Source organism: Hippocampus bargibanti, linkage group LG12 (assembly GCF_051943395.1).
Source record: "Hippocampus bargibanti isolate YZ-2025 linkage group LG12, ASM5194339v1, whole genome shotgun sequence".
Lineage (NCBI taxonomy): Eukaryota > Metazoa > Chordata > Actinopteri > Syngnathiformes > Syngnathidae > Hippocampus > Hippocampus bargibanti.
The window spans coordinates 9,920,687-9,936,425 of record NC_142745.1 but is presented as its reverse complement, the minus strand read 5'-3'; the positions used below and the strand labels follow the sequence as shown (position 1 = coordinate 9,936,425).

General features: G+C 40.1%; 2 protein-coding genes across 3 annotated transcripts in view; both read right to left on the bottom strand.

The window, feature by feature from the left end:
- Nucleotides 1-12: 12 nt before the first annotated feature.
- terf2ip (telomeric repeat binding factor 2, interacting protein) lies at nucleotides 13-8,011 on the bottom strand. 2 transcript variants are annotated; one of them, XM_089010553.1, is made up of 8 exons: nucleotides 7,952-8,011; nucleotides 7,103-7,332; nucleotides 6,128-6,258; nucleotides 5,782-5,999; nucleotides 3,886-4,615; nucleotides 1,992-2,116; nucleotides 1,231-1,524; nucleotides 13-856 (listed from the first exon to the last, which is right to left on the bottom strand). In XM_089010553.1, the coding sequence occupies exons 2-8, from the start codon at nucleotides 7,330-7,332 to the stop codon at nucleotides 635-637; spliced, it is 1,950 nt and encodes a 649-aa protein (XP_088866679.1). In that variant the 5' UTR covers nucleotides 7,952-8,011; the 3' UTR covers nucleotides 13-634. The 2 variants fall into 2 exon arrangements, with proteins under 2 accessions (XP_088866679.1, XP_088866678.1); XM_089010552.1 differs by having other exon boundaries at nucleotides 7,103-7,367; nucleotides 7,952-8,001.
- A 3,051-nt stretch (nucleotides 8,012-11,062) lies between these two features.
- pparg (peroxisome proliferator-activated receptor gamma) overlaps nucleotides 11,063-15,739 on the bottom strand; it is a 34,424-nt gene continuing 29,747 nt past the window's right edge. Inside the window, exon 9 of the mRNA XM_089011323.1 lies at nucleotides 11,063-14,516. Within this exon, the coding sequence (XP_088867449.1) occupies nucleotides 14,269-14,516 (248 nt within the window). The 3' untranslated portion in view covers nucleotides 11,063-14,268. The remainder of the gene's footprint in view (nucleotides 14,517-15,739) is intronic.

Below are 15,739 nucleotides of genomic sequence, written 5' to 3'. Positions count from 1 at the left end.
GATGTTTTAATGAACATTATAATTTTCCTGACATTACAACAAAACACTGCTGTTCCAAAATACAATAAAAGTAATTAAAAACTACGCAGGCTAGTGACAGAAAATAAAGCTTCCAATTTACTTCATGTACCAGTTGTATTTTTTTCACTCCTTTAGATGGCACTGCCCAATCAACATAATAATAATAATAATAATAATAATAATAAATTGACATAGGTGTGAAAGTATATTGCCTTGGCATTTGCCCTTTATTTAAACTAGCATCACCACCCGGACACGTGAAAAAATATATACAGTATAACAATTGGTTCATGAAGCAAATTTGAGGCTTTATTTTCCTCTAAATTATTCTAACTGACATGGAGTGGGAACAGGAATGCATTTGCTCAGCATATAGTCACCAAGTGTCATTTTCGGTGAGGACGCACTCCCAGCTTTAAATGAGTAAAAATGATATCATGATGGGAAAGAGATAAAAGGAGTACAAAGTTATGGTTTGGTGAAGAGTATATAATGACTTAATAAAAACCACTTTTAAAATGTCAACTCAACAATTGAACGTAAAACAAGCAGATATCGAGCATTGATCAGGAATGAAAAAATAAAACGACAAAAACAGGAGCATTCCCCATTTTCACCGCTCTACCTTGAGGAACATCATCCGCTTGGCCACGGCGGCTTCACCGTGTTTCCTCTGTAGCCGCTGGAGCGCAGCGGCGTCTTCCGACAATAGGAAGCGATCATCTTGCCGGTCCCAAAGCGGCGCGCAAAAGGACATGGGGTCACAAAGTAGGCGCGAGGCGGCGGAGAGGTCACCGCTGGTCTTCAGCAAAGCTTTAACCACGGACACCAAATCCTAGCAGGTACATTATGAAATCATTAGGAGGTTGTTTGTCTATTGCACTTGAGTTTTTACAATGTCTCTGCTTCAATTTATTGACAAGATTATCAGAAGAGACTTCCAAAGTCTATTTAGGTGTCACCTCCATACTCATCAATCTCTTGCTAATTAATCATATTGGAAACACGTAAATTTTGATCAATTTTTGACCACAAGGCAGATACATTTATCGCGTCATCAGATGACACATTGTCACGTAATGAACATTCATAAAACTCTGAGAAAAACCTAATTTGCATGAATATTTGGAACATGATTGTAATGGGTGTGACTTTACAGTTATAAGAAGGGCAACACTAAAAGAAACAATGAAAATTAATACAGCCCACCTGATCTGTTTGCTTCATCAGTTCCACGATACACCGTTTGTCCTCCTCAATTTGGACATGCTCTGGAGCGATGACGTATTTTTCCCGGGACTCGTCACCAACTTGAGCTTTGGATGCCACCCCGACCGCGCTGCTTGGTTGCGGAGACAGACTGCCCTCTGGCGGGGTCATCCATTCGATGGGTTCTCGTTCAGGAAGGCACTGATCGGCACAGGCTGGAGAAACGTCCACGCGGGCCAATGGTTCCACCACCGGGGGAGTTTCGGATACCATTTGGAAAATATCCTCAACGGACTGAGGGATGGTGAGAGGACTCGTGATTCTTCTTGGCCCAAGTAGACCATATCAGTGTAAACACCCGGGTTATATTGATGGCAAAACATTGTCCTTTTGATGGCTGTTTATTGCACGAACATATTTTCTGAAAGTTAACAAGGACTTGTCTAGCTAACCAGACAGCATTGGGTAAACAACTTGTATCATGTAAACAGAGTAAAGTGCATCTTGGGCTAAACTGTTCTTAACTTGGCGGTCACAATATGAAAGTGCTGTTTAATATCACCTGAAAATAACTCAAGTGCATACATTTATATTTTTGGCACTGGGCAGCCCCCCAAAAAAATCAACATTTGTAAACAACTGGTGCAATGTAAACAAAGAAGAGCGAATCTTTGGCTCAAATGGGCTGAACTTGTTAGTTAGGATTAGTAAAGTGCCGTATAAGCTCCCAAAATGTGTACAAAGTACATCTATCAAATTACCTCACAGGCACTGTTGCTGGAGATTGAAGAGGAGCTACTCAAAAACTCTCTGGTAGCCCTCTCAATTATTCCCAGCTTCCTCCTGCTCTTTTTCTTCGTCTCAGCTCCCTGGGGCTGGGACCCATCTGAAAACAAAACAAAAAAACATCAATATATAATATTATATATATTATACACTATATATATAATAATAAATAAATTAAAGCCAAGGACTCGCATTTCGTTAGGCTTAAAATGTGGCTATGTATGACTCAAACAAGGTTATGATTATCCGGCTTTCAGGCGAAAAAATGCCAGGGTAAGCCTAAAATCCACTTCACCTTTGCAGCAGGTCAATATAATTTTCATTTTTCTAAACACATTTTGCAGAACCTCTTTTTCTGTATCTCAAAAATATATATACCGTATTTTCCGGTGTATAAGGTGCACCGGAGTATAAGGCGCCCCCCCAATGAATGGTGTATTTTAAAACCATTTACATATGTAAGGTGCACCTGAGTATAAGGCGCAACTTAAATGAATGACAAGAGTTTTCCAAATATAATATATAAATATATAAAAGTTTTCCAAATATAAGGCACACCACATTAAAAGGCGCGACAGTAGAGGCTGGTGTTACGCACCAGTTGCGAGACCTGCTGTGGCTCAATATAACTTCACATATCATGCGCACCTGCATATAAGGCGCAGGGTCATCTTTTGAAGAAAATTAATGTTTTTGGACGCACCTTATACATGAGAAAATACGGTAAATAATAAAAATGTATATAGATATATTGATTATATATATGTGTATTCTTTTCAGAGAAATTCAGTTGCATTTTCTTTTTTTTTTCACATGGTATGTATTTTTTCATTCCATGTTTCAATGTGAGCAGTATGATTGTGATTTATTCAAATCCGACCTGGGTCTTTTTCATCTGGAAATACATTAGACACCTTAAAGGACAACTGACACATTTTTTTTGTTTCCTAACTGACATCAGAAAAACGTTTTATAGCATCTAATATACCCAAAACAGGCAGGTCAATATTTTTTGTCAAATGAAAAACACCAATAAAAATGACAGTGTCCAAAAACGACTTGAATGAATAAGGAAATGGCCAGTTTCAGAAGGCGGGACCTTCTGAAACTGGCCATTTCCCCTTGTTCGTGACGTCTCGCCAAGACGTCTTGCCTTGCTCGAGAATCAAAACAATGACTTCAGATTCGGAGAAGATGCTTTCTTGTTACTCATCCAGTTATGAATATGATTCATATAGTTCTGAAGAGGAAAGCATAAATGTTTGCAATCAATTAAAGAAGTCCTCCCATATCAATTCGAGCCATCAATGACACCAATGTAGTGTCCCAGAAAATGCACAAGATGGCATCCAAGCTCTGTTAGAAATGGGCTGATTTGTCTGCTGGGAATTTGTGTCAGCGAATAAGTAGTCTTGGTGCAACACACAACGATTCACCATCGCGTTATTTATGTGTTTTCCTGATAAATTTTGCCATCAACACGGATCAACACAAAGTTTTCAGACCAAACAAAGCACCCAAAATGCATTGTGTGTCGCTTTCTTGGTCAGTGACAATACCGACCGTGACGTCATGGTAGGCTTCGTCACCAACTCAAGAACAAGACTTCCTGAATATTCAGCGCAAGTCTTAAAACGTAAAATATAGCTACATGCCGTGGAATCTTTGTAAAATATGCTCAGTAGAAGTCATTTGAAGTGATTTTACAAATTATGGACACAACTTGTCCGGAGGCGTCGGTTACCCTTTAAAGCTTCAAATATGAAAACCTACTTGCTAAACAGTTTCTTGTTGCGATGAAGGGAGTTCATTGCCATAATACAGAGCCGCTATCTATGTACTTTATGTTTTAAATTTAGGGTGTCTTACTTGGCTGGTTGACATGAGCTGAACCTGCTTGTGGTGCGGCAGCAGGGTGCGTAGCATCGGCCTGTTCAATCTCCGCTTCTTTTTCTGTGGCTGTTTCGTACACTTTGGGTGCTTCGGTCTCTCCTTTTGCTCTCTTGGGAGGTGGCTCAAGCTCTTCGGTCTCTTGTAGAAGAGAACATGAGGCTGACCTGGTTGTCCCGGGAGTAGGAGGGGAGGGCGGCAGTTGTTTGCCTGAAGTTCTTGATGATGAGGAGGAGGTTAACGAAGGGAGTTTTCTGGTGAATGTTGCTTCGTCAGAATCTGGCAACCATTTGCGCACTTTGCGACGCACTTGACGACGCACTGAGCGGCGATGTACACACACTTCATCATCACTTGTCCAGCCATCGCTTTGGGGCTCCTTTTGGGGTGGTTCTGTGCTTTCGGGTGCTTTTTCATTCTGAGGCGAGGTGTTTGCGGGTGGCTGCTCCGTTTCTGGTTTGGCGATCTCCTCCGAGTCGCACATTTCGGATTCAGCAATCGGTGCTGGTTCGATTTCATTCTCTGGTGGGGTTAAGATTTTCTCCTCTTGCTGGACAGGATTGGCTGTTTGAGCTTGGACATCACCCGAAGATCCATTTTCAGCAACAACGGTAGTCGTTGGAGGTTCTTTTGGGTTCGACTCTGTCAGAGGAACAGCAGCTTTGTCTTCAAAGTCAGGCCTGTCTGTCACTTCAACTGCCTCGTTCTCCTGTGCCCACATAAGACACCATTTTGCAGGAATATTCAACAACATCAACAAAATTGCCACAGTTTAACTCATTCACTGCCATTCCCTAATTTATTCGGGAATCGGAAATATGACGTGGAGCGCCATTCCCAAATTGGTTTGTTTTTTTTTTTTTTTTTTTTTTTTCAGACATCTGGAGATGTTTTTCCCTTCCACAAGGCGACAGCATTTGCTTTTTGTCCAGCTGCCCCCACTCATATTATCTCTCATATTACTCCAGACCACCCATATAACTAAGGAATTAACTCTTTTGTGCTGATGAAAGAACAGAGTCTAAGGTTTCTTATGCTGCATTGAATGTTTATGTACTCATAAAACTCAATATTCTGTGGGTCCTGGAATCTTCATAAAAATTACAAAAACTTTGGCACTGGAGTTTTGCACGTCTGGCAGTGAATGAGTTAAACAAATTGTATGGGCACAAATGTCAGATATATGCTGTGCCATTATTATAACTTGATACAACTAGACATAATTCTTACTTTAAAGGGCTTTCACTTATTATAGTGCAGCCAATGACATTCAATTTTGGGTGCTTCAAGGAAAGCTGTTTTACTTTTAAAGCATCTGGATTCAAATTACACATAAATGTATATTAATACAGTAAAGTCTCGTTATATCGATATTCTCGGGAGTCTGAAAAAATATCGATATAACCGGAATATCGATATTTCCGATGCTGCGGGCATGTAATTTTCTCCTTGAGTTCATAGAAATAGTATCGTAATAAGCAGTACTATCGATATAACGAGACTTTACTGTATATATAAATAGCTTGACATTTTAGATTTTTTAGGCAAAATTCCTGTAACTCCGCATGTGTGTGTGTGTGTGTGTGTGTGTGTGTGTGTGTGTGTGTGTGTGTGTGTGTGTGTGTGTGCGTGTGCGCGCGTGCTTTTTATGATTTATTATTGATCAACCCAAACTGTCCAAAATGACTTGTTATTTTCAATGATGCAATGCGATTTGGGGGTGTTTTAAAAAGTGAGGCTTTTGGAGGTGCAAGTATTCAGCCCAATGGCAGTGTTTTGTAAAGCACAAACAAAAATATGCTGAAATATAGCAGTATTGTATATAAATAAAGTGAACACTGTGTAGTAAGCATTCATTGATTGTGTTGAAATAACCTGTGCGTCTTCTCCGGCTGCTTCTTCCGCCGCGACGTCTTTGGTGTGTTTGTGAGCTAGGTGATCTTTGTAACGGGCTTTCATTGACTGCCAACTGTGAGTGGTCACGTGTTCTTTTTCCATCTTCTGCCAGAGACGATTGCCTTTAACTTCTGACTTTCGCAGGCGGACATAGTTCAGAATAGCGGCGTCTTCGTCTGGAGTGTACGGCTGCCTGCCTAATGGGAAGAAAACAAGATTTCATCGCGGGATGCGCCATGCTGTGCCGTTCGTGACATATGAGCATTATGTAAGACAATTTTGTAAATTTTTTTTCAGGAGTTTGTGGTTTGCATTTGGGGTGTACCTTCTGAATTGCCGGGATACATCTTGTTGAATTTTGGAGGAGGCTTTGGTCCTGCTTTCATTTTGTAGTCGTCGAGGTTCAGCTGCTCATCTTTTTCCACACAGTCGTGAATGTACTGGACAGACACGTACCTAAAATTAACCACACAGAGTACTTGTAACAGCGAATACAGGTTTGTGAAACATCTTTGGCTGTTTTTTTTCAATGCATTGTAAGCGTAATGATGCTGCCATGTGTAAAAACATCCAATACTTTAAGTTCCCAACCTATTGGATTTCATTTCCAGAACAATGAGTCTGAATTTCAAAAGCATTAAGATTTTGTTAAGAAGCCATTATTGCTGTATATTTTGTAAAAGAATAAAGAAAGATACACTGCAAAACATTAATTACACAACACAACATCTCTCCTGAGGAAAGAAATGTCATCTGTGCTGTATGTTGTTAAGTGTTATTGTCAAATATGCGACACTACAGTTGACATGACATATTATTTTATTTATTCGTTGCAACAACCATGTTCATTGTCATACAATTAAAAGCAAAAATATTTTCCTTCATATCAGAATTTATTCGGCTCAAAGTGCAATCCACCCTGTTATTTATTTGACCATCATAGGTCACCTTTTGTGCAAAATGACCGATGATTTATTTATTGTTTTAAAAATACACTATTTGGAACATTGTAAATTGCGACCATTATGAGGTTGCTCTCAGACATTACCTGAACAAAATAATGGAAATCCAGAAGAGTTGGCAGTGCTGCATGACCACATTCATATTAGGAAGATTATTTCAGTTTGCAGTTGAGATTTTCAGATCACTTTAAGATGAAAACATAAATTTTGTTCTTATTTTGTGTACTCAACTGATCTGTATTTTTATTGAAAAGCACATGTTAAAACAGCCTATTGTATAGTGACAAAAACATGGCATTTAAACAGGGCTCCCCTTTTCACAAACACGATTCACTTACCGATGTGCTGTGGTTTCATTAAAAACACTTTCTTCCTCAGGATCAACAAGCAAAATGGATCCAGGCTTCTGGACATTGCACATAGTGCCTCCCCCAGCCATGATGAGAGGCTGGAGCTCTTTCTTGATGGGGCCCGGGCGCAAATAAAAGGACATGGGCTCTCCTTCCACAGTCATGAAAAGAACCGGCGAGATGTTGCACTGTGTGACATCTTGCTCTTTGGATGTCATCTTAGGAAACACAAACAGCCAAATGAACCTTAAACCTGATTAATAAACAAATATGTAGAATCATTCTGATATTGTTTATTGTCATACAGATTAATGTATTGTGTGGTGGTGGATGTGGCCTAAACAATTTTTGCTTTCTGTTTTTTTCAGTGGCAACGTTTGCCAATAGGTTTAAAATCATTCATAAAATGCAGGCCACTTTCCGAAATAATGATTTTGAAGATGCGCAAAGACGCATAGTATTTAGTATATAATTTACAATAACGCCAGCAACTGTAGTTAGCACAGCGTCTAAAGAGGCTCAAGAACTCAAAATGAGTACAATAAATAAATCTGGGGGTAAAAATAGGCAAATTTGTTGTTGTTGGTTTATAAAGGCACCAGAATATCGCCTCGCCTAAATTTTACTTTAGTGTTTCTCCTTGACTGCAAAAGAGGAGCTCAGACTTTAGACCATTTTGGGATGACGTTTTCAACGCCAAATTCGCTTGAAAGAGACTATATTTCGTTGACACACAACGAGACAAAATATGCTTGTTCAACATAAGTATGTACGGTCGAAAATAATCAAACATCTTGCTGAATCAGTATTTCTTTCCTTAATTTCAAAAAAACTTACGATGCTACTTGTCCAATCGTGCTTCCCGCTTTACAGGACCATAACAAAACACACTTCCGGGTGTGACGTCAATTTTCTTATCTTCTTTCTTCCTTTTGGGCTTGGTCTGCGGTTGAAGCATCATTACTGCCCTCTAACGTATCTCTTGGATACAACATTAACTAGTATTTTAAATGGGGGAACAAACATATTGTAACGAATTTAAATTTTTAGTCGATTGTATGTCTTTTCCCCAAAGTAGAGAAATATATAAATGAATAATAATGAACATTAAATGCGTTTTCTTTGGGGGAGGGGTGATGTCTTCTTTAAATGTCCATTTGTGAATTGGGTGGTATTAATAAAGCGCTGCAAAAAAGTCAACCCAATGTCAAAGCCAATGTGTTTCGACCTCAAAATGTTGACTTACTTTGTAGACCAGCCTCATCATGTCCACATTATGATATTTGCCACCGGCCATCAAGAGTATACAGTCACTGTTAAGTTTGGTTCTGAAAACGGTAATTGACTACTCCTACAGAGGGAGGCATGGCACCGCTTTTCTGAACAGTAAACACGAAAACGTCCATCAAAAAGATGTTAAAAAAATAAAAGATAAAAAATACCTAAACCAGACAAATCGCGATGCAGCTAATGACGTTCCCAAACACGAATTTGCTGCCACGTAAAGCAACTTTACATTATTCTCAGTTACCTAGCCAAATCGGCATTTGCACTGCAGCTCTGCTTACCCTTTGCTACTTTTTTTGCGAGCAGGTTACTTTCTGGTTCGGGCTCATGGAGGATTACATCCACAGACTATATGTTTTTTTTTACATCTGTGGTGACTCAACTAGCTATTTACAAAAATACAATCAAGTGGTAAAATCGTCTGCACATACGTTTTGGAGTTCGCAGGCTACATCCTGGTTCAAGAGGGGTAGTAAAACAACAGGATGCTACCAGTTTTGATTCTGCAGAAAACAGAGAAACAAGAAAATACATTTTCAAACAAAAGTGCCAAAATCGTGGAGACTTTTTTTTAGGTTTGTTGTGTAATATGTTTATTACAAACAGCCTACTTGCTTGCTCATTAAGGTGGGGGTAAAAACGGGACTGTGGCCCTCCACTTTAGATTCACTGCTGAAGGAAATCGAAACATGGAGTTTATATCATCTGAACCAGTCACATTCCTGTTAAACACGTATGAGATCAAATGTTGCAAAATGGGCCAGTATATATTTTTTCTGATATGGTCTCTGTGTGTGGGAGGGTCTGGAATGTAACTAAGCAATAAATTGGGGTTCACTGAGCAGTATTTAGTTCCTCTGTTTATGATTTTATGGCTGTTAAGAATTGACCAGTTACCCAAGAGTACTCACATACAAAGTTGAAACACTTTGACGTGTGTTATTTTTGTGGTTGTATTAAACCATAAAGAGGCTTGGAGGAATTCCATCGAGTTTCCATGGAAAGGCCAAAAGAAACTGTTCCGAGACCCAGTAGCAGGTGTATTATTTCAGGAATGAGCTTTGCAAAACAAAGGAGTGGAATTCTTTTTTGACACTAACACAAAAGGCTACGTTAATGCAAAAGCCGCCTTTTCTTTCTTAAGGAACTTCCCGGGCTAAATCTTCCACTCTATCTTTGGAGCGGGACGGAGATGGATGGAGCGGAGATGATTTGGCACGTTGCCCTTCAGGAATCTTGGCAGCGCTCGGTCAGTAGAGACCGACTTGTAACAAAGTGAGGATACGCTGAGTCGACGCATTTATAGAAGCAACACTACCATCAGCCATCATCATCCTCTTCCATCCAAGAGGACCATCCGGCCCCCCGAGCGTGAATCCCCTATCGTCTCCTGCCAATTCCAAAGGGTTATTTTCCTCTGTGCTGCTTTCTCACGCCGCCATCTTCTCTCCCATGTGACAGCTTGAAAGCGCTCCTCCGGAGACAAAAAAAGAAAAACTACTGTTTGGCACAAAATGATACAAATCTAACATCGACACTTGGGAATAACATGAGCGTCAAACAGGAGGGTGATGGAATTCTTCAGTCTTCATTCCCATACATGTAATCCAATGAGAGCCGAAACGAAAAGAGGTATTCATTTGACCCCTACACTATATTTTGACCTTGTACTTTACTGTAGCTTAATAAAATGATGAAAGGTGGGAAAATGTGGTGATGATTACAAAACAGGAAATGGAAAGTATTGCAACATCAGGAAGCAGTCGACTCACCTTCCTTCCATCTCGCGTCAAAGGGTGAGTCATTTACTCTATTAGTTTTTAACAAGATCTAACGTAAGACGAAAGCGGGATGCAAGTAGTTGAGATATATTTAGATACCATTTATATTTATATTTTGTTGATGTATATTAAAAAAAAACCTTCAGATTCGTCATCTCAGGATTATTTTTCTATTGCTGGTGTGATAAACAAGTAGAATGTAGAAACAATGAAGGTCCTGAAGATGATTGATCATATATGAAATTATTATATTATAATTCTCCTTATTGAAACATTCTGTGGTGTGTAAAAACCATTATGACCTTAATTTCAACTTGATTTGCCTCACGGGTCATTTTGACCCGAATACCACCGTTGTACCTTTTTTGTCCAGCTTCATTGGAAGTTGGAATAAAAATAAATAATTTTCTATAGTTGGGGATAATCTAGGAAAGAATGTTAAGGAAAAAACTCTATATGTATGTTTTTGGGGCATTTTTTAACACAGTATCGGGTCATGTCATTTTGGCCCGAGGACCAGTGGAGGGTTAACTGATCACACAGCTAAGAGTGGATAATATGACTTACTTCATACTATTCCTGTGATGCCTCATTAATTTTATTTTACTATATATATATATATATATATATATATATATATATGTATATATATGTTGTCATAATCTGGTTGGCGACCAACGGGGGGCGCTGTCGGCCCCGCCTGCACCTGCACAGGTGCTGGTCGTCCCGATCAGATTGGCGACCAACGGGTAGGACAGGACGTCAGCCCTGCCTGCAGCCTCGCAGGTGCTGGTCGTTTTAATCACTGACATTTAAAACGACACCCAGCACGACCATCCGGTGTCGGTTCATTGTTTGCTGCATGTTTGTTGCATGCGTTGTGTATGCTGTGCATGTGTTTGGTATGAGAGGTAATTCCAAAGATTTGAAAGCTGGATTTGTCGAGTAGCCTCACTACACTTAAGAGCAGTACAACAGTATGTTGAGGCCATTTTAATCATCTTTTCATGGAATATGGTTTGAAGAAAATATTATGATACGGTTCTGTGTCTATTCATTGTGTTGTAATGAACTCATAGCTTCATTTGAACGTCCTCAGTGTGACCTTGTCATGTGATCCACCCCAAATATAAGGACCTCACCTCTCCAGATGACACGTTCAAACCAGCAGAACAAAAGGGGGGTGATTACGTAAACATCCGAACGTAGTTTTGAACTCCACAAAAAAAAGGAGTGTTGCAACCACACCAACAGGGTGTGTGTGTTTCTGTGTGAGGTGCGTTTGCGAAGAGGCGCTGATGTCACCGCCGTAAAACACACTTCCAAGATGTTGAGGCTCTTTGAGAATCTCACTCTGGAAATGTTTTTTTTCCTTTTCGTCAATATTCCACAGCAGACGTACATGCATAAGATAGAAAATATCTTGATTTATTTACAGTGACCAATCAGATCCCTTTATCTGTGTTTCTATTTTCAAAGAAAGCATCACAATGATCGATGAAAAGGTTTCTTCAGCCGTCATGTGTACTTTTTTGTAGGTGTTGGACATTTCGCTCCTCATCCGAAGAGCTTCGTCAGCGAACAAAAGTTGTGCTGGTAACCCTGGCCCTATATATATATATATATGCCTAATGGAAAGAGGTAGTGGTGCCACACCTCTGATCTAAGCTGTGCTTACAACAGACTTTTTAGGTCGTTACCACGTAGGCTGTCATGCTAATGAGGTATTACCAGAGCTTATGGGGCAATCAAAGCCAGGCATAGTACATTAGAGGTAATCAGACAGACCAAAATAAGTAATCAGATTAGCTTCAGGGAGTTATCCACTGCTCCAACCTTAGAGCTGAGACCTCTCAGAGCAGAGGTCTGTCATTGTCACTTCTACAACTTTAGTTCGCTGACTAAGCTCTTTAGATGACGGCTGAAGAAACAGTTTCATCGATGGACCACTCCTGTACGACTGAGAGCCTACACAGACATTTCACAATGATCAATTGATAAGGCACTGGTGCATTGACACGCGAGTCAAAATAATTAGAGCAACTGCAGCTACATAACACATTGGACGTACTCACAATATGTTTTATACAAATGTACAGCGGAACCTCCAAAGTTGACACCCTAAAAAGTCAAACAAAAGAAGGAGTGGTAATCTTGTGCAAATCTAGTGGGACTCCAGTTCAACCTAAAAGTTGAACTCTTTGCACATTTGCACTTAGTTTTCTTGGAGTTTGCCACGAGGCAGAGTGCTCGGACAACAACACCCGCTGCAACCTTGGAAGAGTTTATTTATCATCCACACAGGAAATAATGGCGCAACTTTCCCTACTGGATGGTCGGCTGCTGTTAGTTAGCATTTTTGAAATGAATCCGTCAAGCTTGAATGCATCTTATGATGTCACCGCACTGAAAAAAAAATGTTCGACGGATGCCAACCTTGCATGTCGCTGTGTGAAAAACTTGTGAGTTGCACCACTGTATGGATATTATTGACCCTAGGGCCAAGTATGAAATTGGGATGTAAATATTATTTAACACTATATTCAATTGGATGATATTTTTATGTCGTACAGAACTGTAGAGAGTGTTTATGAAGGTCATTATAAACATATTTTATATTCTAAAACATCTTTTGAGACAGATACAGTGATACCTCGGCTTACGAACGCTTTATTTTATGAAGTTTTCGCTTTACGAACATTAAATTCGCGAGAATATAATCTTGGCATACGAACTAGTTTTCGGCAAACAAACCAAACCACACAGTACCAATGTGGCTGGCGGAATAGTTTTCGGCGGATGAACACCAAACCACACGGTCGAACAGTGCCATGGTGGCTGGCGGACGAGTTTTCCACACCCCTTTTGAATGCAGACGTGGTTCGTTATCGAGTGGAGTACTTTTGCAATTAAAAAGACCACACCACGGGCTAGTGTTAAGCCGAAGAGGACACAAAAGAAAATTACGGTCGAGCAGAAGAAGGAGATCATCGATAAACACGAACGAGGTGTGTGTTTGTGTGACTTAGCGTCCCACTACCAGTACGCTAAGTCGACCATTGCTACGTGTGGCTAAAGGTGTTTTTGTGTTGTCTAAGCAACAGTCTCAGGCAATAGAAGAGGTTGAAACACTTCTGTTGGTTTGGATTAACTAAAAGCAGCTAGCAGGGGACAGTGTGAGTGAGGGTATTATCACCGAGAAAGCATGGCAACTTCACTCTGATATCATCAAGAGGCAACTACATCAACGACCATCGCAAAGATAAATAAAATGACTTTTATACAGTCCGGTTTATTTCTTTAATGACAATACAATAGCACACTTATTTTACATAAAATAAGGTACATTTGGTGTAGTTTTAAGGCTTATTTAGTAGAAAATTGTGTTTTATGGGGACCTGGGAACGGATTATTCTCATTTTTAATGGTTTCTTATGGGAAATACCTTCACCTTACACACACTTTTAGGGAACCAATTAAGTTCGGAAGCTGAGGTATCACTGTACTTGATTTTTTTTTCACTAAAAAGATTTCACTTCAAAATGCTGATTTTGAAATGAGAGTAACCATGAAAGTTCCACTGTACTCTGTGCTTAATACTTTTTATTGTACAGAGCAAAGGCACAATAGCGTCACATTCATCTTGATTGTCCGTTGACAGCCGACGCTGAAAATATGCGACAGCAACCAATCTGATTGTCTTGTCGTTTAGATGAAGGGTGACAGGATGCCACATTTCAGATTGCCTTGGTGAGTTATGTATTTGAATCCCCGTGACATCGCTGAACATCCTGGACATTCTCATGCTTTGCGTGTGTGCGTGAAAGCACGTGTAGATAAGCCGCACACAAACAAACACGTTGCGTGGCGTTCACAGTTACATTTTCCAAGTCAGTGCAGCCTGCCAATTAGAACTCGGGTCAGAATCCAAATTGCACGCGGTGGTTTAGCAAGCCGGAACCACGGGAGGGATGACTGTACACAGTCTAGACGAGGCGTGAACGGTCCTTCCCATTTTCTCCTGGTCTCTTTCTCAATCGCCACTTTGTTGCAAACTTCGCCCGTCCATCCATCGTGGTCTCATTTCTAATACAAGTCTTTCATAATCTCTTGCAGCAGCGGGTGCAGCAACATGTCCACCTCGGTTTTCTTGAGCAGCTGTATGAGGTGCACGTGGTCGGTGACGATCTGTCGCAGGTCGGTCATCTTCTGGAGCAGTTTGGCGAACAGCTGCAGAGAGTCTGGGTGACTGACTTTGAGCTGCAGTTCTAGTGAGTGCAACACCGTCTCCTGGAGCTGCTCGATCGGCTTGACGTTCAACAGGCCCGGACGATCTGGACGACAGTAGAGTGAGACAAACCCGTAGTCACCAGGGGGTTGGAAATCAGTATAGAAAGCAAAGCTGCTTAGGTTCTACATTGTCAGCTAAATATGTCATTCCTCCCTGGCCCTTAATGCACATAAAAATAGCACATACTGCCATAACATGGACATATGCAGTACATAAATTAACATGAAGTACTCCCACTGCTATCATTGACTCGGGTGACGCAAAGTTAGTAGTTTGCAGGGGACCAGAGTTTAGCGCTTTTCAGGATAAACTTTACATGGCTTTTTCCTTGAAATATTAAATATAATGTATGATGGGAAGGAGGAGGGAAACAATGCAGTTATATAACACAAACAGACTTTGTTTGAAGCAGGAATAATTTAGTAAAACACTGCCAGACATGCAAAAATGTGTCCACTCCAGTGCCAGGGTTTTTGTCATTTTCACTCACATTGCAGGACCCACAGAATATTGAGTTTTCGGACTATATAAACATTAAATGCAGCGTAAGAAACATTAGATTCTCTTCTTTCACCAAAAAAATAGTTAATTCCTAAATTATATAGGTCCAGAGTTATGAGCTTGAAATGAGGGTGGCTGTCCAAAATACAATGCAATACACATTGGTTTATATAGCGCTTTAACAAAAGCTGAAGCTGGAACAAAGCGCTAGTTAATTCTTAAGTTATATAGGTCTAGGAGTTATCTGAGCTTCAAATGGGGGCAGCACTACAAAAAGTGAATGCTGCCGCCTCGTACAAGGGAAAAAAAAACATTGCCAGAGGTCTGACCAGTGCTTTATCAGCAACCCCAGTCCACAAGAAAAGCCAAAACCCGAACAAATTCGGGAATGGCACTGTATCATATTTTCAATTCCCGAATACATTTGGGAATTGAAAACGAGTTAAAAGAAGAGTCTTGGGTTGTTCACAAGGGAATTTTAAATGACAAAGCATGACGTTCACTTTTTTTTTACCATTATTTCAAATCGTTTATTTATTTCTATTGCACATGGTGGTATTTTTATTGTTATTTTTTTTTAATTTTGCAAGATGGCAGTTACTATGCATAACTGGCATGAGGAGCGGTACATTTTACTTGCCTATGTGATGATTGTTTTTGATTATTTTTCTGTCTTTCAAATCATGTTCAATGGTGATTATCATAAACACTATCACAGAAAATGTCAGGCATGTGCATGTCTTGAGCCTGCACTTGACTTTTTTG

Excerpts from the sequence above, each read along its gene's own strand:
- terf2ip (XM_089010553.1), bottom strand. The coding sequence starts at position 7,332 with ATGACATCCAAAGAGCAAGATGTCACACAGTGCAACATCTCGCCGGTT. Across the intron at positions 4,616-5,781 it reads CAGCCGGAGAAGACGCACAG|GAGAACGAGGCAGTTGAAGT; the intron begins GTTATTTCAACA and ends ATGTGGGCACAG. Across the intron at positions 1,525-1,991 it reads CCAGCAACAGTGCCTGTGAG|TCCGTTGAGGATATTTTCCA; the intron begins GTAATTTGATAG and ends ACCATCCCTCAG.